This window comes from Chenopodium album, chromosome 17 (assembly GCF_948465745.1).
Source record: "Chenopodium album chromosome 17, dcCheAlbu1.1, whole genome shotgun sequence".
Taxonomy (NCBI): domain Eukaryota; kingdom Viridiplantae; phylum Streptophyta; class Magnoliopsida; order Caryophyllales; family Amaranthaceae; genus Chenopodium; species Chenopodium album.
The window spans coordinates 24,305,810-24,327,114 of NC_137850.1; the positions used below are offsets into that span (position 1 = coordinate 24,305,810).

Consider the following 21,305-nt stretch of genomic DNA (forward strand, 5'->3'; position numbering starts at 1 on the left):
GGGTTTTCTTATTTTATTATAGCAAAGTATGTGTAGTATATTCTATACTATAATGATTAATTTGTAATTAGATTGTATATATTCTTTCCGTTATCAATAACTACGGAGTATCATATACTAAAAGACACACCAGTAGGAAAAAAAAAAAAAAAAAAAAAAAGAAAAAAAAAGCTTAGAACATCTTCAAAAACAAGGTGCAACATATTGTAGCTTGTTTTGCCACTTCGGATTTTTAAACTACAACGGTGTCAAGCTATAAAGTGCTACAATGGTTAGCTACAACACCTTGTAGGTTGTAGCTTGCCTCATCAATCATTGTTAATGTTCAAAGTTTGTATTATTTTTGAGAAATGTTTTACGAAATTTAAAAAAAAAAAAAAAAAAAAAAAAAAAAAACCACCCACAAAGCTTCAAAATCAGTAGGAATCACCACACTTCCTATATATTGGCTTGTTTTCCGACTAGAAGATCCACGTGTCGACTCCGACAATCACCCCGTCCCCCTTCTCTTGCCACTCTCCACCCATAGCAACCACCTGCCGGACCACCTCACACCCTAACCAACCACCTCCAACCACTATCCCTTCCGACAGACCCCACCAAGCCCCATACCTGTTCACCTGGCCACCAAGCCCCATACCTGTTCACCTGGCCACCAAGTCCCCTCCAATTTCGTCCCCAATGTTTCCCCTTTCTCTCCTCGAAACCCTAACCCTAAATTTTTGGGTGTCCTATAATTTGCAACAGCCATAATTAACCACTGCCGGCGATTCATCCTACCTCAGGTACCTTTTCAATGGAGTGAGAGAAAAGCTCAATAGCCACTTTAACGAAGAACTCAGAGTGCGCTTCAATGGAGTAAAAAGTAAAAAAGAAGAAGAAAAAGAAGGTACTATAAAAACTTGTGGTGAGCTTGGTGGGGTTCACCGACAAGTATATTGGTTGGAGGTGGCTATGTTGGGGTGGGGGTTGTCCGGCAACTGGTTGGTTTGGGTGGGGGTGTACGGTGCAGTGGCAGGAGAAAGGGGGAGGGGGTGCCTGTCGTGGGATGTTTGTTTTTTATTTTATTTTATTTTTTATTTTGACCAATAGGGTGGTGACACATAGACCTTTAATCGAAAAATAGGCCGGTATAGACAAAAAAACAGGCCGCAATAGAATAGGGTGGTGATTCCTACTTATTTTGGGTTATGTAGGTGGTTTTTTTTATAATTTTGTAAAAAGAGTAGATTTTTACAAAAGTGGTGTGCATTTTTTTTTTTTTAAATTTCCTTATTTTTAAGTTTTGAAAAAGAGAGAGAGAGAATGGGAACAATCATCCGCCACCAAGGGGCAGCAGTCACAGACTGGCGACCACCACCACCACCACTACTTAAGGAAGTTAATAATTCTAAAAAAAAAAATACAGTAATAAAAAAAAAAAAAGTTTTAAGCGGAAAAATTCCCTCCAAAAAGGCTGCTTTAGTATAGGTGTATATAGATTAATGGGTTTATTCGGTCACTATCTGAACATCAACACAAAGGTGCGCCTTGAATAATTCTCCAAACCAGACAAAGATTTTCAACAGAACTTGATGCATATCATTATATCAATAGGAATCAAGCAACACAATGACAAACACCAAAGTGAAGATATACTGAGCTACAGCAGGTAAATAAAGAGACAATCTCACATAATAAAATAGTCAGACTGTCACAATCCTTCAAGAAGTCTGGGTACTGAAAGACAACTTGGAGCATATCCAAATATACAATGATCTTGGACCTCTAAATCCAAATGCAACCAAATACCGTGCATATCATATTAGTCTTTTATTATAAACATTGATAGACAGTGCAACTCCAATGATAATAGATGCAGTTGCGCTACACCGGGATTTATTTTAAACATTACCAGCTTCGTTGAGAACCCCCTGAAGAATGACCATTCAACCTGTCAAGCACAGCATTAAAATCTACAGGTTGCCCACTTTCCTCCAGCCTTTGAATCACACTCATAACATGATCACCCCTGTACCCCATGCTCACCAGCTTATCAACGAGATCATTATAAGGATGGTTGCGAACGTATTGCTGAGGGGCAGGGCTGCGAATCATAAGATTGGTACTGTTTGGGGGTGGCATGTTTGGAAGTGAAGGATTTGTGGGAGGATAGCTGCCTTGAGAGTAGTGACTTGGTTGAGGAGTGTGATGAGACCGACCTCCTTCACTGTCATATAACATGTATGTCCCTGAGGAAGATATAGGTTGGTGAGATCCACTAGTTGCATATCCATCACCTGGCTGAGATGAAAAGCCAGCCTTCATATGTGGAGGGGAAGGCTGGGGTTGAATAGGTCTACTAGGGCCACCATACCCATAGGGCATTCCTTCTGGACGATTCACCCCTGCCTGTGGCATTCCTTGAAACGACATCTGCATTGGCATGCTGCTTGATATTGCCTCTGAAGGAGGCGGATTTGCAGGTTGACTAGGCATGTATGGAGGATAGATATTTGACTGGGGAGCTGGAGCTCTGATCTGATTTGGTGGTTGCATTGGTGGTTGCTGGGATGGGGGCATTGGTGATTGCTGGGGTGGTTGTACTGGTGGTTGGTGTGGCATTTGCATAGGCTGGGAAACTTGCTGGGGCCACTGCTGATACTGAGGATATTGTTGGGTCTGTGGAGTTTGGCTTGCTTGAGTTTGTGATTGTTGGGGAGCTTGTGGTGCTATCTGAGGAGCTCGATACTGGGCATCAGCTGCAAGATATGATGGATGTGACTGAGCTTGAGGATTTGGTAACTGATTAGAAGGTAAATAATAAGACTGCATCTGGCTATGACTTTGTGATGACGGTTGTGAAGGTGCAATAGACTGCTGCTGAGCAGCAGGGTGGGAAGGTTGTTGGGCAATTTGATTAGGCAGGGCCAGAGCCAGTTGGGTGTTAGGAGTATCTGATACATCATCATTCTTTGTCTCGGAGGCAGATACAGTAGCCCTCTCATCTTGTGCTCCTGCCGACGATTCCTTCTGTGCAAGCTGAAGCTTAGCAAGTTCTTTTTGAGTTTCGGCTAATTCTTGCTTGTCCCTAAGTATCTGGACTGATCTGTGGACCTACAGTTAGTTTAAAAGAATGAGATTCGACAGGCACACATTTAAAAAAAAAAAAAAAAAAAGATGATTGAACATCCTGCAGATAGACACCACATCCACACCCACAGCCTACAGTGGCATCATCTTGCAATACAAGCTGGATACAAATTAAACCTCACAGCAGAATGATGAAATATCAATTAAGCAGTGCACAAAATTGTAAACAACCATCTCCTGACTAGAGAATGTTTAAATCAGAATAAAGATTTTTGTCTTTTGATTTGATGCTCCTGAAGCAACATAAGCTCAGCAACCAAAACACATAATTCAATAAGATCCATTTGCCCAATGAGAGTAAATTGAAGTAGAGCCAATGCTAACAAGTGCATTGCCTATAAAACATTTGGAACTACAGGATTGCACAAGTGCAACACAGTAGATAGCAGCAAGCTCTGATGCCTATAAAACATTCGGAAGATTAATATTTTTTGGGGGTTTCTTCTAGCTGCGACTAATACCTGTTTAATTCTAGAAGTGTATAAATTCCAAGCTCAAAAACTACAGGCTACCTTGATATGCATGACACACAAGACATTGACTCTCCACTAGCAGTAACCTCTGTTAATAAATGCCAAAACAGGGCCTGTTAAGATGACTTAAGCCATGTGGTTCACATATTCAGCGAGATGCCCAGAAGGTCAAGCAAAAGTAACTTACTTCTTGAAGATGTTTTTCCAGAAATTTCAGCTTAGAATCTGCTTCCCCGTGATCACGGCCTAAATCAGAGCGCATTTCTCCAATTGACTTATCAAGGTTGTAGCAATACAATTCCAACTGTGAGAGACGGGAACTGATTCCCTCCAGGAAACGCATGAGATTGTCAGCATACTTTTTCATGGTCCTTTCAACTACTGAAATCATTTCTTGACTCAAAGATTCCTCAGGCTGATTGTAAGCATTAGTTGTAGGAAACACTGACGACCTTGAAATCCTGCTTTTCTGAAAGTCCTGCTAAGAAAATCAGAATAATTATTTACAAAAACAACACCAAATATTTTTCTTTATTAACGTTAAAGGCAGAACAGTGATGTCAACATTAAGTGAACAATCAGCTAAAGTTCCATTCCTAAACCACAGTTACATTAAACTTCATTGCAGCAAATAAAATATTACAGTGCCTCTTATATGAGGAGGCCCCGGTTGATCAGCCTGATTAACATGTTTTGTTGATCAGCCTGATTAACATGTTTTGTTGATCAGCCTGATTAACATGTTTTGTTGATCAGCCTGATTAACATGTTTTGTTAATCAGGTGGTGTACTTGTCTTGGTTTTTGTGCTTTATTAGTTTAATATTCCTTTGCACCGTTATACAATTATACTCAACAAAAGTGGAATGGGTTGTTTGTTCACGTTAAGAGACGGCTGTTAATGCTCGTTTGGACATAGTTACTTTACAGTAACTTTGTTCTTTTCACAAATTAGTAAAACTCAGAGCAGCGAAGTAGCTGCGAGGAGAGAGAAACTTTTAACCACTACTGAATTTAATGGATTTAAGGTATAATTGGATAAATATATATATATTTCCATATTATTTACTTTCAAATTAGAATTCACTCTAAGAGTCTAAGTAATCAATTTAATACTTCATGCGCTGGTTCAAAGGAATCCAAATTAATGGACCGGAGAAAATAGGAGTTACATCGGATTATTGGTAAGAAATTTTTTTTTTAAAAAAAAAGCTAAAATTGTGCCAAATTTACCTGATTATCTTCAATGGAAATCACCATTATTGGGAAATTTTTTAGTAGAGTTTAAAGGGAAGAAAAATTAGTTGAATGTCACTGGACTAATCTACCACAAACTGGACTCCAACAACACTACTTGATTACCAATAACAAACCCATTATTGGAAGGTAAACAACAATTCTAGTAAGCGAATGTAGAAGACAAAGCCTCGAAAGCAACACCGCAGTGACGGTAATTGACGGTGCTATGGGATCCAAAAAGTTATCTAACTGCTGTTAAATATTTCTGCTATCTGTCAAACGTATCCCGTTAGACATCAACAACATAAGGATTGGAATTTACTTGGATACCCCCAACTAAATCAAGGAAAAGACCACCACACCCCTTGATAAACAATACAAGTTGATCAGCCTGATCCACTTGTATTTTCTCCCTCTTATATAGATCTCCTATATACCCAACTAGAGCAGCTATTACTTTGTTCTGGCAGAGGAAATTTTAGGAGGGGGGGGGGGGGGGGGGGGGGGGGGGAAGGGGCACATATAAAGGTGTTTCGTTTTACACATTGTATGTAATACAAAGATCACATCCATAGCATCAAATCTAGAGAGCCCCAAGAAAAATTGGGTCAGTTACTCGACAATCAAAGGAAACCCAAAAAAGCAGCTATTACCACCAATGGTTTGGACTAAAAGGTCTAGAAGTGAGAGGCTTTAACCCTCCCTAATACATGAAGACTGAGATAATGTCATGTTCGATGTTCCACAGCATTATTTCATCCACAGCATACTTGCATTCCAACAATGATAAAATCCAGAACCAAAAGGCATTGCTGGCTCTAAAACCCCAAATCATCAACAAAAAAATAAAACCTCAACCAAGACAACCAACAGCTGTGATCATTTGTTAACTTGGTGAATTTAATAGTTTTGGACGATTCCATCTAGATCATTTACAAACCACACAACGTCAAATTATTCGTATGTTATCTGACTTGTTTAAAAAAAAATTAATAAATACATAAAATTCCACAAATATATGACACCCTACCTCTAAAACAGATGAAGGAAAAAGGTGACAGCAAAAGCACCATCATTCCCTCATGAGAACCTCCATTAATCACTCTCCTGTAATCACTATCCATTTACTAAGCACAAAGGCGCAGTAGACTAAATGTCACACAACTACAAAACAGACTAAGCTCTTATCTTAGTAAAGCCAAATAATGAACCAGGTATCAGAATAAATCCCGAGAATAAATGACACAAAACCCTCGAGCACGAGCTCTAGTTCCACGATTAGCTCTAATCTTCCGCAATTTCAAAGGCATTGCAATCTATAGCTGGTCGTAACAGATAATATTAGATTGTCAATCTCCAAGCTTATGGCTTTGTCACCAGATTAATACATTTTGCACCTACACCAACTATCAAATTCTGATTCAACAACCAAATGAATTGATATATGAAGAAAACCGTTGAACAACGTTTCTGATAATCAAAATCATAAAATCATCTCTAAATCGCCAAAAATAACTTTGCAAACGGAAACACATTTAACTTAGCAACAAAAATTTGTTCCTAAAGAACATAGCAATTAACCCTAACAAAACAATTAATAGCATCAACAACTTCCTAATTAGGATCCGATCAAATTCCTCAACAAATCAGCATCATCAACCCTAAAAAATCAACACAAAACAAAACCAAAACTCAAAAATCCAACAAATACCTTGTTAGCGTTAGCTCCAATAGATGGATCGGAGTGACTTCCATTAGACGATTCCTGATTAACATAATCTTCGTAGGAGCATAATATATCATCCGAAGCGAAATCAAAACCTTTTGAACCAGAAGATCCAGACGCCATTAAAACACAGAAGAACAGCTAGTTAAGGAAAATTAAGGATGAAGAATAGATGAAATCAAACGAAAAAATCGTTGACGAAGAAGCTAGGGTTTCGAATTTTTTTTTTTTTTGGGGGTGGGGGGGTGATAAGGCGGAAAAAGGAAGGTGGGGAAGAAGATTGCTTCTGTTTGAGAGCTCGAGAAGATGCTTTATAAAACGTTATTTTTTAATAAAATGACACGAGGTGTTTTTATTTTAATGTGATTAGGAGAGAGAAAGATAAGGGGGTTGGCCGGTTATTGTGTTAAGAATGATGATTAATGATTAATTAATTTACACACGCATAAGTTCACTTAATTCGAACTAAATAGTCGTGGTTTAGGTGACATTACTCACATGATAACATAAACAAAATAACAACATTTTATGATAATATAAACAAAACAACAAAATTTTAAGATAGAGTAGAAATATGTTAATGTTAACTAGCTTTTTGTCTCGTTCGATACACGAATCCATACTATATATTAAAAGGCATTTATATGTGTCACGTGTATTCCTTCTTACGCCGGTATACTGTCACGTCATCATACAACAACCTTTAACATCATGTCACATTCTCATCCAATGATCTTAATTAAAAATGCATACAAAGAGCTTTGAACCCCAAGTCCCCAAACCTCATTAAATGGAAACCACTTGTATTATCGTCTTAGCTAGAATTAATTCATGCTCTATTAAAGTTGGAATCTTTATTGAATTTATGTTCATTTTTCCAACTCCCTTTTATTTTGTCAAAATATCAAGATTAATTAATTAAATTAATAGTGAGTAATTTCCCTCTTATTTTTGTTGCACCAAATTAAACCAATTTTATTAAAGAATAGTTCTTGGAATAATTTTTGGTTTTATGCACTTGGATGAATTTATTTAAGTTGGACTTGTTATATTTTCATTATTCCTCAAAATTAATTGATTCTAAAATTAATTTAGAATTGATTAAATGTGTCACACAAAATCGGGATTTTTCCCAAGGTATGAGCACCTCAAATCGAGGCCGAAGAAGCCCGAGCTAGCTCTCGGCCAGCCGGACTGCTCACGCAGCCATGGGTTGCCGAGGCTGCACGGGTGCCTCAATTTTGGGTGCTGCTGTGTGTGCCGTGTATGGATGCTGTGCGTGTAGCCCTTGGCGCACCATGGCAGCCTTGTGGCTTACCGTGGGTAAGCCGCTTAGGGTGCTTGCATTTGAGCTTGCTTTGAGCGTGTTTTTAGTGCGTAACTTGGTACATAATTAAGGGTAATATGCGTAGACATTGCTTGCGAAGCAATGTGGTGCAATGAGCTCGTGCAACATGGCCATAATGGGCCACGAATTGGTGTGTGAAAGTTCGCTGATGTGGGCGATGTAACGCCTAGGGACATCGTGTCCCACTCCCACGTTCATTGAGCATCATTCGGTTGTGCGAGTTGTGAGCACTCCAAGTCTTAGTGCTAGGCACTTGGATATTTTGGGCTATGTAATTTTTTGCTTGATTTGTCGTTTTAATTATTTTATTAATTTAATTTGGTTTTAATTATTTTAATAAATTTTGGAGGCTAGGCTTCGGTTTTTGAGCGGCATTTGCAAAAAATTTTATTTTGGCAAATAATTGGGTTTTACCGGCTTAATTAATTGGATTAATTAAGTTAGATGCGGAATTTAGTGGGAGCTTCAAATATTAATTGCGCTTATTTACATAATCGGTTAAAATAACTTTGACTAGTTTAATTAGGCGTGTTAATTGGATTAACCACCTAGATTAGTTACTAATTATTGCGTGTTTATGCATTGTTACTTGTTTTATCGTTGTAAAATGCATGGGGCATTCACAAATAGTGAATGGATGAATGGAATGTATATTATCTCACAGGTTTAATAAAATGGCAACTAGTGGGGCCCGATTAGGATAGAAAATACGGACTGCAATCCGTGATGTATTTTTGTAAATCTAAATACGGTCTGCGTACCGTTGAGTATTTTTGTACCTTAATATTTAGATTAGTCTTAATCATAGATACTAGTAATTGCATAATTTTGGTCAAGTTTTGAAGACAGAGGTTCTTGAAAGACAAAGCCACGAAGTTGCAAAAGAAGACCTTTTGAAGACTTGAAGAATTCAAGGGGTCATGCTAGTTGCCAAATATGCATCAAAATGCTTATGCTTTACATATTTATGATCATTTATATATGAATTATTTGTTAGATGCATGTTTAGGATTTCAAATGTTGTGATGATTAATTAAGTTCATTTAAATCAACCAACATAGAAACCCTAGGTCCCTAAAATATTGAGTAAAATTGCCATTCCAAAACAACACTTAGGCCCCGTTCTTTAGAGCTGCTCTGCTCAAATCAAATCTGCGCTGCTCAAAAGAAATCTGCTCTGCTCTACTCTACTCTATTTTCAAATAATAATTAATAATAACAATAATAATAATTAATATTCAATAATAATAATAATTAATATTTTATTGATGATAATAATTTATTATTTTGAATAATTATAATAATTATTAATACAATAATTTTAATAATTATTAATATTAATGATAATTAATATTTATTAATCATAATAATAATTAATAATAATAGTTATCATTATCAATATTTAATAATTCAAACTATTAAGAATTAATATTTAATAATATTATTAATTAATAATTTCTAATAATTATAACAATTCTTTCAAAAAAAAATAAATAATAATATTAACAATTTCTTTTATAAACATTTGATATTAGAATCACAATGTGTAGAAACATTATATGTATGTGGGTATTGATTGTTAGTTCATTGAGTTGAATTATTTTTCAAATCTTTCCATACAATTCAAGAATTAAAAAAAAGAGGTTGTTTTCAAGTAGTACTTTGTATATCATTATTATATTTAGGGTATTAAATATATGATTAAGACAAATTTATAAGTAAAATCATTATTACTCATTAAATCATTTTATTTTAAAATTTTTGTGAAATAAATATAAGTAAATCGTTGTCTTTTATCTTTTTACTATTAACATATGTTAAACATGGTATACATATATTTATGTTTTCACTCACCTAAATCAATGGTATATGCACTTAGTAATAGTGATAGTAATAACAACAACATTAATAATAATAACATTAATAATAGTATTAATAATAATAGTAATAATAATAATAATAACAACATTAATAATAACATTAATAATAATAATAATAATAATAATAATAACATTAATAATAGTATTAATAATAATGTTGAAATCTGCTCTGCTCGGCTCGACTCTGCTCTGCTATCCTGAAATCTGCTCTGCTCTGCTCTGCCCAAAAGCTCAAAAGAACAGGGCTTTATAATACTACAAAACCCATCAATTATAGACGCTTAAGGCTCGACGCCTTGGGAAGGGCGTTGAGTAAAAAGTTAAATTCCCGTGTTTTTTGGACGCTTTTTTACGTCCCCTCTTATTGGCTACGTAAAAAAGCGTCTAGAATACTAGTCATGTGCAAAGCACATGATAATTAGTCTACAAACTAGTTAGTGACCCGGGCAATGCCCCGGGCTTGTTTCTCTTCTTCATATTCAATTACATGACAAATAATTGCATGCATTATATGATTATATTGTTTTTTTTTTTTAAAAAAAAGATGTAATATCATTTTCAAATTGGATGCACAAATGAATCATCAAATCAATATTCAACCCTTGGGCATAAATAGTAAATAATAAAAAAAATTACACGCACTAACTTTTGAGTGAATTATATATAAAGAAAATCAACCAATGGAATCTCGTATTAATATATAGCAAATCCTGCACAATCATCAAACCAAAATGCTACTTATAGCAAATCCTACATATTGCACCATCATCAGGCCATAATTAATTTAGGGTGATTTATTAAATGTGTAAAAAAATATGAGTTAAGTATGCAAAATATATCCATTGCATGCCATGTAAGGTAGAGTAAACAAATACTCACCTAACACAATACTGACCCAGTAATAAAATGTTTCTCTAAGAGGTTTAGAATGTTTAGTGTATCATTTCCTTGGATAGTTAATTTATAGGGATAAATATATTGAATACATATTGGTTACATATTTTACAAATTAAATGGGTCAAAGCAATTTAAAAACATTTTAATTATTTAATTATGACAAAACTAATTACTAATAATGGCTAGTCTATTGGTTTGCAAGTAAAATCTTCTCTTTCTTTAAAGTTGAATCAATATTTCAATTGATCATTATTCTAAAGTGTAAATTAAATCAAGCATATTTAACTACAATAGCAAAAGTGATGTGGCAAAAATTTAAAGTGATGTGGCGAAATAACAAAAAAGAAGGAACAAATAGCAAAATGACACTCCTTGTCTTGGAGTTTTAATAATATAGATATAGATATAGATATAGATTAAAAAGAGTTGGGGTAAAATGCCCACTCCTTCCCGTATATCTTCTCCCCAATAACTGAAAGTCTAAAACCCTAGCCCTCAATGACAATTCTCCCTCTTCAATCGTCTTCTTCACTCGGATCTTCTGCCATGGCCTTGGTAGGATTGGTTGCATATCTTCACGCGTTAAGGCTGATGGTGGTGATTTTCTTCTACCCAATTTTTTTTTAAAATTTTCATTTGAATATACTCTTAGATCCCCAAATTGCTCGATTATTTTGTGCAGAAGGATTAGTGAAAAACCTTGGAGTTACGAAGTCGAGATCCATGGCGAGACCTTCTATTGCTGATTTTGCAGAAGTCTGGGGTATTGGAGAAGGTTAGGTGATTTTATTCTTCAATTTATATATATTTTTTTTTTAAATTAGAGATGTTTTTGTTTATTCTTGTTTACATCTGTGTGATTTTGGGTTTAGATAGTGTTTAATCGTCTGAGTTGGTGCACATTGGTAGTTTTTGATTCTTGATTTGCTTTATCTCTTTCAGTTTTCGCTTTCTTTACATGAAATTAGGTTTGTTATTAACCCTAAACTCGTTTTTTTGTTTGAATCAAAGTCCAATTAATCAAATCTGGTATTTGAAAATGGCTATCTAAATTTAAATATTAATTAATGAGGTTCAAAATCGATCTCTTGCTCTGAATTTACTATTGGATTTGCATGTCTCTTGACTTCCTTCTCTCTTCTTTCAAGTTTGCCTTTTTTTTTTTTTGTGATTTCTTAAAATTTCTCTTTTGAGTCACTATTCACTAATGTCTTTTAGGAAGTTTGAGTCTTTATATGTGGGGTGGATTATCATGAGGAGCCTGTATGTATGATCTAACATTCTAATCCAGTAATTTCATTTGCCCAGAAACCAATAGTTCCTGCGGAGCTGTACCGAAAAGTGTGTGACTCTCAGCTTGTATGACTTTCAGGCTACTCAAAAGAGGTAAACTACCTTCATCTATATCCTCTGGGTGCATTTGGCTTCTGGTACTGCTCAATACAGAATTGCAATTGTATTATTTCAACTGAAGGTGGTTTCTGTGTTTATCAGGGTATGCCTGTTATTGCTGTCGGTGTGGGGCATAGTACATATGACAAAGCATCCGTAAGTTAATCACTTTTTGGCCCTTTTTACCATTTAGAAAGTGTGTTGAATGATAATTAGGGGACTGAGTTGCTTTATATGTATCTTTTCTCTTGCAGTGTCAACTACTGCATTACGATAAATGCAAAGAAAAAAAATAAAAAAAAGAATCGAATTTCGACACTTAATTAAATAATTGAACTGCGATCAAGATGTCCCATGGGCTATTGTATTTTGTGCAGCCAGCTTCATTAGACTGATTTAGTTTTGTGGATGATTAATGCTTCATGTTTTGGGACTTTGGCTATTTTAATGTTCTGGATAAACTCTGTTTGCCCTGGTATAGTCATTGATATAGTTGAACTGAGTTATTAGTCACTGAGATCAGAAACACAAGATGTTCCACGGGCAGTCTGGCAGTTTTCTTCTTTTCAGCTTCACTAGACTGTTCTAAATTACTGATGATTGATTGTAAGATTAGGTATTCCTGGATAGGTTCTCTGTTTCTTGCCATGGCATGCTGCTTGGAATGGTAGGGAAAAATCTTGTCTGTTTGGCTAAAAAAGGTGTAATGTTGTGATTGTTCAAAACATATTGCTTGGCTTAAAAGGATCTCTCTGCTTTTAACTTCTATACTTTGTTACTCTTGTATATAATACTATTAATATTTCTTATTTGCATCACATTTCTTTCTGTAGGTCCACTACTACGTGCAGTCACACATCCAAATGAATGAATACAAAGACCGTGTTGTAATGGTGAGTATTTGAGTATGAATAGATGCTTGTATGGGTGTATTCATGTGGAGCATATATGCGTTTTTCTATATCTGAAGGACTTTTTGATTTTTGTTCTGCAGCCAATGGCATCACAGAAGTGTGGACAATTGATTAGTAGCTGCATCAAGGTGCTTGATATGACTGGCTTAAAATTATCAGCCCTTAATCAAATAAAGGTATCTTTTTAAACCATTAATGTTTCTCTATTCAATTCTTTCATTGTCCCATTAATATCCTGTAAGTTATGTAGAGGAGAAAATTGTGAAATGATCGGAGCTGGAGAAGACTAATAATTTGTCTATAGGGGTTTTAAACACTTTCCAAACATTCCTGCATTTGTTGCTCCTTATCATTATTTGACTATTTTTTCATATTACTATGGATCAAAGCTTTAATTTACTTAATTATGTAAATTAGCTTTGGCTTAAACTAAGACCCAAGTTAGGGAGTGTGGATAAAATATCAATTGTCTTTCCACTTGATTGGTTCCTTTGATTTGATATCGGACTACACATTTGACGTAAAAAAATTGTCTAGACTTTGCCCTTTGTTTTGGTTGGAAGTTGTTTCACTTCACTCGAAATCTCATCATTTCAACACTTCACTATACCTTTACCAACTTTAGTCCAAATTGGTGGGAACAGCTACATAGATTCTATGCCATTAATTGGCGATGGGAACATATCCTTGGAATCTCATCTTCAGTATAAAGAATAATATACCCTCCCAAGTCCCCCACACCTGCCCTTTTTGTTCCATTCCATCTTTTCCTGTTTTCTCTTTCTTCAAATCTGTTCTTTACGGTTCTCTATTCATTTTGTTACCTTCTTCTTTGCTTTATACAAAATGTTGAATTGATTGTTTCTTACCTTAAATGTGGCGACCGACACTCATTTTATTGCTTCTGTTCATTTGCAGCTGCTGACTGTAATAACAACTATCAACGACTTGAACTATCCAGAGAAGAGTGATACTTATTACATCGTTAATGCACCATATATATTCTCAGCATGTTGGAAGGTTTGCCTCTTATTTAATTCTTTCCACTTAAAGTAGATGCTATCAAAGTTGGTCCACCTCTAATAATTTGTTTTTGGTATTTAATTTGTTTTTTGTGATTGGAGGCTGCCATCTTCTGGTGCGATCAGAATAAATTCTGATGCTAATATGGCTGCGGGAAACCAGATTGGGTTGGGTCGTGGTGTTAAGGGATGATGCAGGGTGCATTGTGGTTGCGGCTGTTAGAAGGTTGAAGGCTTGGTGGGGTGTTGAACAAGCTGAGGTGGCAGCTTCTAGAATGGGTGTGCAGATGGCAAAGCAGCTGGGACATGAGAGAATTGTGCTATTTAAAGATTTCAATTAGTGATTCCGAATTTGTTTCACTACAAGTAGTCATGAATAAAGCATAAGTTGGAATTGTACTTGTTGTAATAGAAAACCCATTACTATGAGATATTGTACACATATGCTATAATATATTTATATGTAATAAAATAAATTTGGCATAAATTTTTTATACATGTATTTTTTTTTTTTTTTTTTTTTTGTAATATTAGTATATTAGAAATAATTATTAGTGATGAAATATTTTATTTTCGTATTCTAGACATTTTTTTTTAAAAAATGGACAAGATAAAGCGTCCCAAAATTAGAAAATATGGACAGGAAAAAGTGTTGCCAAAATGTTAAATAGCAAATGTATGAAGATTTGGACATGGAAAAGCGTCACCAATTTTAAGATTCTTGACGTGAAAAAGCATCGCCGAAGTTAAGAAAGTGCGGCAATTGTGGCAAATTGGGACGCTTCGTATAAAAATTTGGACACAATAAAGCGTCGAAATTCGCGACGCTTTTTTGTGTCTAGTAAAATTTTTGACTCACGTTTTTTCGACGCTTTTAAGAAGTGTCGAGAAAGATTTTTGCGACGCTTTTATGTGTCGAAAAAAAGGCTGAAAAGCGTCTAAAAAGCACGCTTTTTGTAGTATAGTTATCGACCTATTGAGAGTAGTGATGGGCTATGCCAAAGCGAGGCATCACTATTACTCCCTAGACTCATAAGGCATACCGGGTATGCAAGTTGGTTTTGGTTGTACTCAACGATATGAGTGATGGAGTCCTAACATATCGTGGCAAAGTGAATAAATTGTTGAGAGAGCATTGGATGCGACGATTTATTCAACCAAGAGTGGTTTGGAGCCATTAGCAAAGCGTTGCTTACCTTGGGAGATTGAGTGCTAAGACAAGCCAAAGCATGCTTAGCCACTCTTTGTTTCCTTGGATCTTGGAATCGACTTATTTTCACAAAATAGGGACAATTTTATGTGTAAATAAAACGTTAAATAAGTTTGAAATATGCATGAATTAAATTCAATCTTATTTAAGCATCATGAATGATTTTTCATTAAAATTCTTTCAATTGTAGAATCATGTCTTCAACTATCAACAACAATCTAATATTCCCAGATCTTCCCGAGAAGTTACTACTTAGCTTAAATTTGGTGAACTTCAAGGAATGAGAAGAAGAACTCCGTATGACCCTCTGCAATTGCTACCTAGAGCATATCTTGGATACACCCATCCCGAGTTTCTACTCAAAAGGGGTTATGAGCGATGAGGCTCATGAGGAGTGGAGTTATAATGGCAAGAGAGTCTCGCGACTCATGACAAACTCCATTCCGGAACAGTGGAAGAAGAAATTCTCCAACTACCTTCCGGATGTACTCCTCAAGGCTCTAGAAGATGTGGTCAATCTGAGGGTCACAAAGAGCGACAGGGGCAACTATGATGGATTTGTGGAGGAAGTGACTAGGTCACTATCTAACATGAGGATCAAGCCACCGCAAGATTGTTGTCTCAGCAAAGAGAGGCAAGAAGTATGGGCTAGGGTCTATAGTGCAAGACTTAGACCCGGGATGCCGCTTCAAGCCCATGTGCAAAAGATGACAAGGTTATTTTAACCATCTGGAACTGATTGGTAGGCCGGTGGAGGATGAGCAAGCGGCTCATATGCTTTTAAGCTCACTCCACTCGGGGTACATTTCAATTAAGATGCAACTTACCAACAATTGGGATAAACTATCCTACAAGGAAGTTGTCCAAGAGCTCCAGAAAACCTATTCTTGCAAGGCTGCTAAGGTTGCTCTAAGGCCCAAGAAGAAGAAGTTCAAGAACAAGGCTAAGATGCGCTGCTTCTATTGTAGTAAGCAAGGTCACTACAAAAGAGAATGTAGCGAGTATCTGGAAGATGAGGCAAGAGGAAAAGCAGCCTCAATCTCAAGTATCATCTTAACACTTGAATACAAGCAATTTATAAGGTATTAGATTCCGGAAAATTGACTCACTTTATGCTCCTGTTTCAGGAACAAAGTGAGCGGTGCTTTTTCAAGTGGACATGAGTACACAAGTGGAAGATGAAGATAATCTATCCAAAGAAAGCTTGTAATCTCATGTGTTTTGTCTAAATTCTAAAACTTGTTGAGTTTTATCTACCATACTTTGATCTCATGATGTTGGACGTCATTTTAACCTTGATCACAAGACTTTGTTTCATCTCTTGTTCATATTTATGGAAAGGACACTTTTATGTGTTTAGACAAGATAGTTTATTATGATACCAAAAGAGCTAAGACCATGGAGTCAAATCAAACTTACTTGTGGCATTGTCGTCTTGGGCACATTAACATCAAACGCATCAAGAGGCTTCTACAAGAAGGCGTTCTTGACTCTTTCAATTTAGAATCTTTTGAGAATTGCGAAGGATGTTTATTAGGTAAGATGATTAAGCAACCATTCTCCAAGTTGGGAGAAAGGGCCGGTGACTTATTGGGTCTAATACATACCGATGTATGTGGACCAATGAGCTCCGCCACAAGAAATGGACATCGATATTTCATCACCTTCACAGACGATTACAGAAGATATGGCTATGTCTACCTCATGTCGCATAAATCTGAATCGTTTGACAAGTTCAAAGAATTTCAGAGTGAAGTTGAAAATCAGTTTGGCAAGAAAATCAAAGCCCTTTGATCGGATCGAGGTGGTGAATACTTGAGCCAAGAATTCGATGACCATTTGAAAGATCATGGCATACTTTCAGAACTAACACCTCTAGGAACTCCACAATGGAACGGAGTATCCGAATGGAGAAATTGAACCTTGTTAGACATGGTACGATCAACCATGGGTCTTAGTGATCTTCCTATCTCTTTCTGGGGATACGCACTTTTAACTGCGGCACTAACACTGAACCGTGCTCCATCGAAAGCTGTAGAAAAGCCTCCATACGAGTTATGGACGAAGAAACCTCCTAGGTTGTCTTTACTAAAGATATGGGGATGCGAAGTATATGTCAAGAAATTGATTTCTGACAAAATTCATCCCAATTCTGATAAGGTTTACTTTGTGGGCTACCCAAAAGAAACCAAAGGGTATTACTTCTACAACCAATCGGAGAACAAAGTGTTTGTTGCTCGCGATGATGTCTTTTTGGAGAAGGAGCACCTTTCCAAAATGACAAGTGGGAGGAAAATCGAACTCGACGAAGTTCGTGAGGATGAGCAACAAAGTCAGAATGACAGTCAAATTGCTCAAATAGCATCTGTTGACAAAAGTCAAAGTGATCAAAATATGAAAAGTCGAACCGACAATGCAAATGCTCAGTCCATTACCCTATGTAGGTCTAAGGCCGAGATCTCAACCTGATAGATATCTTGGTTTAGTATTAACCGAGAATCAGGACATCTTGATCATGGATGGAGATGAACCGGCAACGTACAAGCAAGCGATGGCAAGCACCGACTCTGCTAAATGGCAAGAGGCCATGAGATCTGAAATGGATTCCATGTTTGAAAATCAAGTCTGGGACTTGGTTGACTTACCCGAAGGTTACACACCTATCGGATGTAAGCGGATTTTCAAGTTGAAAACCGACAAAGATGGAAATGTATTCATTTACAAAGCTAGATTGGTAGCAAAATGTTGTAGACAAGTTCATGGTATTGATTACGATGAAACCTTTTCTCCAGTCACAACGCTTAAATCCGTTCGGATCCTCCTAGCGATTGCTGCATATTACAACTATGAAATATGGCAGATGGACGTCAAAACCGCCTTCCTAAATGGTATTTTGGAAGAAACTGTGTATATGACACAACCTGAAGGTTTTGTCGACCAAAACAACGCTGGAAAGGTATGTAAGCTTAAGAAGTCCATTTATGGATTAAAGCAAGGAATCTGCGATTCGATGAAGCCATCAGTAAGTTTGGTTTTTATCAAGAATCCACATGAATCTTGTGTTTACAAGAAGGTCAGTTGGAGTGACATCGCCTTCCTAGTCTTATATGTCGATGACATATTACTCATTGGAAACAACATTCCTTTATTAGAGTCTGTAAAGGCTTGGCTCGGAAAATGTTTTTCAATGAAAGACTTGGGAGAGGCTCAGTACATACTAGGCATCAAGATCTATAGGGATAGATCGAAAAGGATGATAGGATTGAGTCAAAGTACTTATATTGATAAGGTACTAGCTCGTTTCCAAATGGAAGGGACCAAGAGAGGTCACCTAACCATGTTACATGGCATAACCCTAAGCAAGAAGCAGTGTCCTAAGACACCTGATGAGCGAGAAAGGATGAATCATATTCCATATGCTTCGGTAATTGGATCGATCATGTATACCATGATATGTACTAGGCCAGATGTATCGTATGCCTTGAGCGCTACGAGCCGATACCAATCAGACCCAGGAGAGGCGTATTGGACTGCAGCCAAGAATATCCTTAAGTACCTGAAAAGGAACAAGGATAAATTCCTGGTCTATGGAGGCAGAGATGAATTAGTTGTTAAGGGTTATACCGACGCAAGCTTCCAGACAGACAAAGACGACTTCAATACACAGTTTGGGTACATATTCTGTCTCAATGGAGGAGCGTTTAGTTGGAAGAGTGCTAAGCAAAGCACAACTGCAGATTCTACAACTGAAGCCGAATACTTAGCAGCATCTGAGGCAGCTAAGGAGGCAGTTTGGATTCGCAAGTTCATTGGTGAACTTGGTGTTGTACCCTTCATCAAGGGTCCAATAGACCTCTATTGTGACAACAATGGAGCTATTACTCAGGCCAGAGAGCCAAGAGAACATCAGAAGGTCAAACATGTCAAGCGGCGGTTTCACATGATTCGAGAATGGAAATCAGAAGGTGAAATCAGAATTTGTAAAGTTAGAACGGATGACAATGTAGCCGATCCACTGACTAAACCTTTGCCTCAAGTGAAGCACAACAAGCACGTTGAGGCAATGGGAATCAAGCACATTAAAGATTGGCTTTGATTTCCTAATTTTAGTGTTTTAATTAATTTTGGACAATTTTAATGTAAAGCACTATGATGAGCCATTCAATTTTGGAGTAATTAAATTTTTCATGCGATTTAAATCACTCCGTTGACTATTTAATTGTGGTTTAGAATTAAATAATGAGTCCATTCGATTCTTGGAATATTCAAAGTAGGGTATCAAGACCAGTCTTGGTAAGGAAACACCTATTAAGTGAACATTGAATGTTATAATCGAAAATTATCCCTAATCGAGGTCATTTAAACGATGGACGATTAATGACCATTTGAGATTAGTGTGTAGTTTGATTTATAGCACCGTTTCTTGTGCTACAAGGACATGATTGTCATGAATCATTTGCACAGGTATTGGTGTAGAACCATACTGGATCGACCTATGAGAATACTTTAAGAGATTAAAAATCGTCATAAGTATACTTCTCATTATTGCTATTGGAACCTTTTTCCTTGACCATGAGTATTGTGAGCTTTCTTGTTTGAGTACTAGTCCGCTTTGATGATTGTCAAACGTCTGCCGTTATAGGGGATTATAACATCATCACTCAGGTGGCTAGGTCCTCTCAGTAAGAGAAGCTACATTACAAGACTGGAAATGTCCCCCTACTAAAGTAGGGAAGATGTCTTTGTTGTTTACAAGGCCTCTCGTAGAGCGAGACTGTAAAATGCATGGCTGTGCTTGAATGGATTTTAGAAATCATCTGTTTATTGACAGTCAGACTCGGAATCGAGAAACACTTCTGGACGTAATAAGGATGACAAATTAATCTTACCTTATAGTTCATGAAGAGGCATTAAGCGACATAGGAAAAGAGCTATACACTAAAAGCACACTTGTTCGGAAGGACAAGTGGGAGATTGAAAAGAATAGCCTTTGAACAAGTGTATTATTCTGATAGGGGGTTCGGAATTATAAGAAAGCTAATTTTTCAGTGAGGTCAAGTGATCGGAATGCCTGGGTGGAGGCCGCTTCCGATCAGTAATATTAATGCATAATTAATATTACAGCTTAATCTTGGCTGAACCCTTCGGGTCACACCCAAGCAACTAACGAGCCAAAGCGACGAATTAATTAGGAATAAATTAATAAGTCGACCGAGTAATTAATATTTAGACGTTGGAAATTCGAGCTTGGAGTGTCGAAACCGAGTGTCGGAAGTCGAGTCGAAAATAGTAAAAAGACGAGACGTGAAAAATAATAATAAATCAATAATGACTGAAATACCCCTAGCATCGGTAAAACCGAGTGCTAGGGGCGCGGCAAAAGCTAGCAACCAGCACCAAGTGTGCGTGGCAATGCTAGCATGCGGCAGCTAGCAGCCCGCACACTTGGTGCGTGGCTTGCTAGGCCGTAGCAGCTAGCAGCCCACGCTTTTGGGCGCAAGTGAGGTGGGCCGAAGCCTCACAACCACCCCATGGCAGCCCACAAGGCAACCAAGGGTGCCCAAGTGAGTTGCCATGTGGCGCAACTCAAATGGAGGAGAGTTAAGGAAGGTGACCGATTATGGGGGCATGAGTGGGGGGCAAGTTTGGTCCCCCCCTCCTCCAAATGGTCCTCACCTACTCCTCCTTGTATGCTTGCCACTTGTTGATTTATTACTAGTTTGATTATTAATTTTATTTTAGCTTTAAAATAAAATGGGAAAATCAAATTCTCCCACATTGATGGGAGAGCTTTTCACACTCTTGCATTTCCCTATAAATACCCAAGTTGGGGTATTGGGAAAATCACTTGAGTAAGAGTTGGAAAAGGCATCACTAGTAGTGAAATCCTTTGAACTCAAGAGTTGAAAAAGGCATCACCATTGTGAAAACCTTTGAACTCAATTACTCGGGTTTCGGTCGGGCCTTGCTAACTCCAAGGCATTGGACTTAGTCGGTGTTCGAGTTGTGGGTGGACTTCTGTTGGAGGTCGTCGTATTTTCAAGGCTAGCTTTCGAAGTAAGAGCCCCTCGAG

The 21,305-nt window shown here is 37.0% G+C and overlaps 2 protein-coding genes across 6 annotated transcripts; one reads left to right on the forward strand and one right to left on the reverse strand.

Moving 5' to 3' along the window:
• Positions 1-1,650: 1,650 nt before the first annotated feature.
• Positions 1,651-6,815, reverse strand: LOC145589533 (uncharacterized). 2 transcript variants are annotated; one of them, XM_081646139.1, is made up of 3 exons: positions 6,555-6,815; positions 3,793-4,083; positions 1,651-3,096 (listed from the first exon to the last, which is right to left on the reverse strand). In XM_081646139.1, the coding sequence occupies exons 1-3, from the start codon at positions 6,690-6,692 to the stop codon at positions 1,891-1,893; spliced, it is 1,635 nt and encodes a 544-aa protein (XP_081502265.1). In that variant the 5' UTR covers positions 6,693-6,815; the 3' UTR covers positions 1,651-1,890. The 2 variants fall into 2 exon arrangements, with proteins under 2 accessions (XP_081502265.1, XP_081502264.1); XM_081646138.1 differs by having other exon boundaries at positions 3,793-4,086.
• A 4,321-nt stretch (positions 6,816-11,136) lies between these two features.
• LOC145587699 (SEC14 cytosolic factor-like) lies at positions 11,137-14,524 on the forward strand. Of its 4 annotated transcripts, XM_081644399.1 has the most exons (8): positions 11,137-11,291; positions 11,377-11,469; positions 12,003-12,080; positions 12,189-12,242; positions 12,920-12,979; positions 13,081-13,176; positions 13,919-14,020; positions 14,125-14,524. In XM_081644399.1, the coding sequence occupies exons 4-8, from the start codon at positions 12,192-12,194 to the stop codon at positions 14,158-14,160; spliced, it is 345 nt and encodes a 114-aa protein (XP_081500525.1). In that variant the 5' UTR covers positions 11,137-11,291; positions 11,377-11,469; positions 12,003-12,080; positions 12,189-12,191; the 3' UTR covers positions 14,161-14,524. The 4 variants fall into 4 exon arrangements, with proteins under 4 accessions (XP_081500525.1, XP_081500526.1, XP_081500527.1 ...); XM_081644400.1 differs by having other exon boundaries at positions 11,377-11,474; positions 13,919-14,524; XM_081644401.1 differs by having other exon boundaries at positions 11,137-11,288; positions 11,377-11,474; positions 13,919-14,524.
• The last annotated feature ends 6,781 nt before the right edge of the window (positions 14,525-21,305 follow it).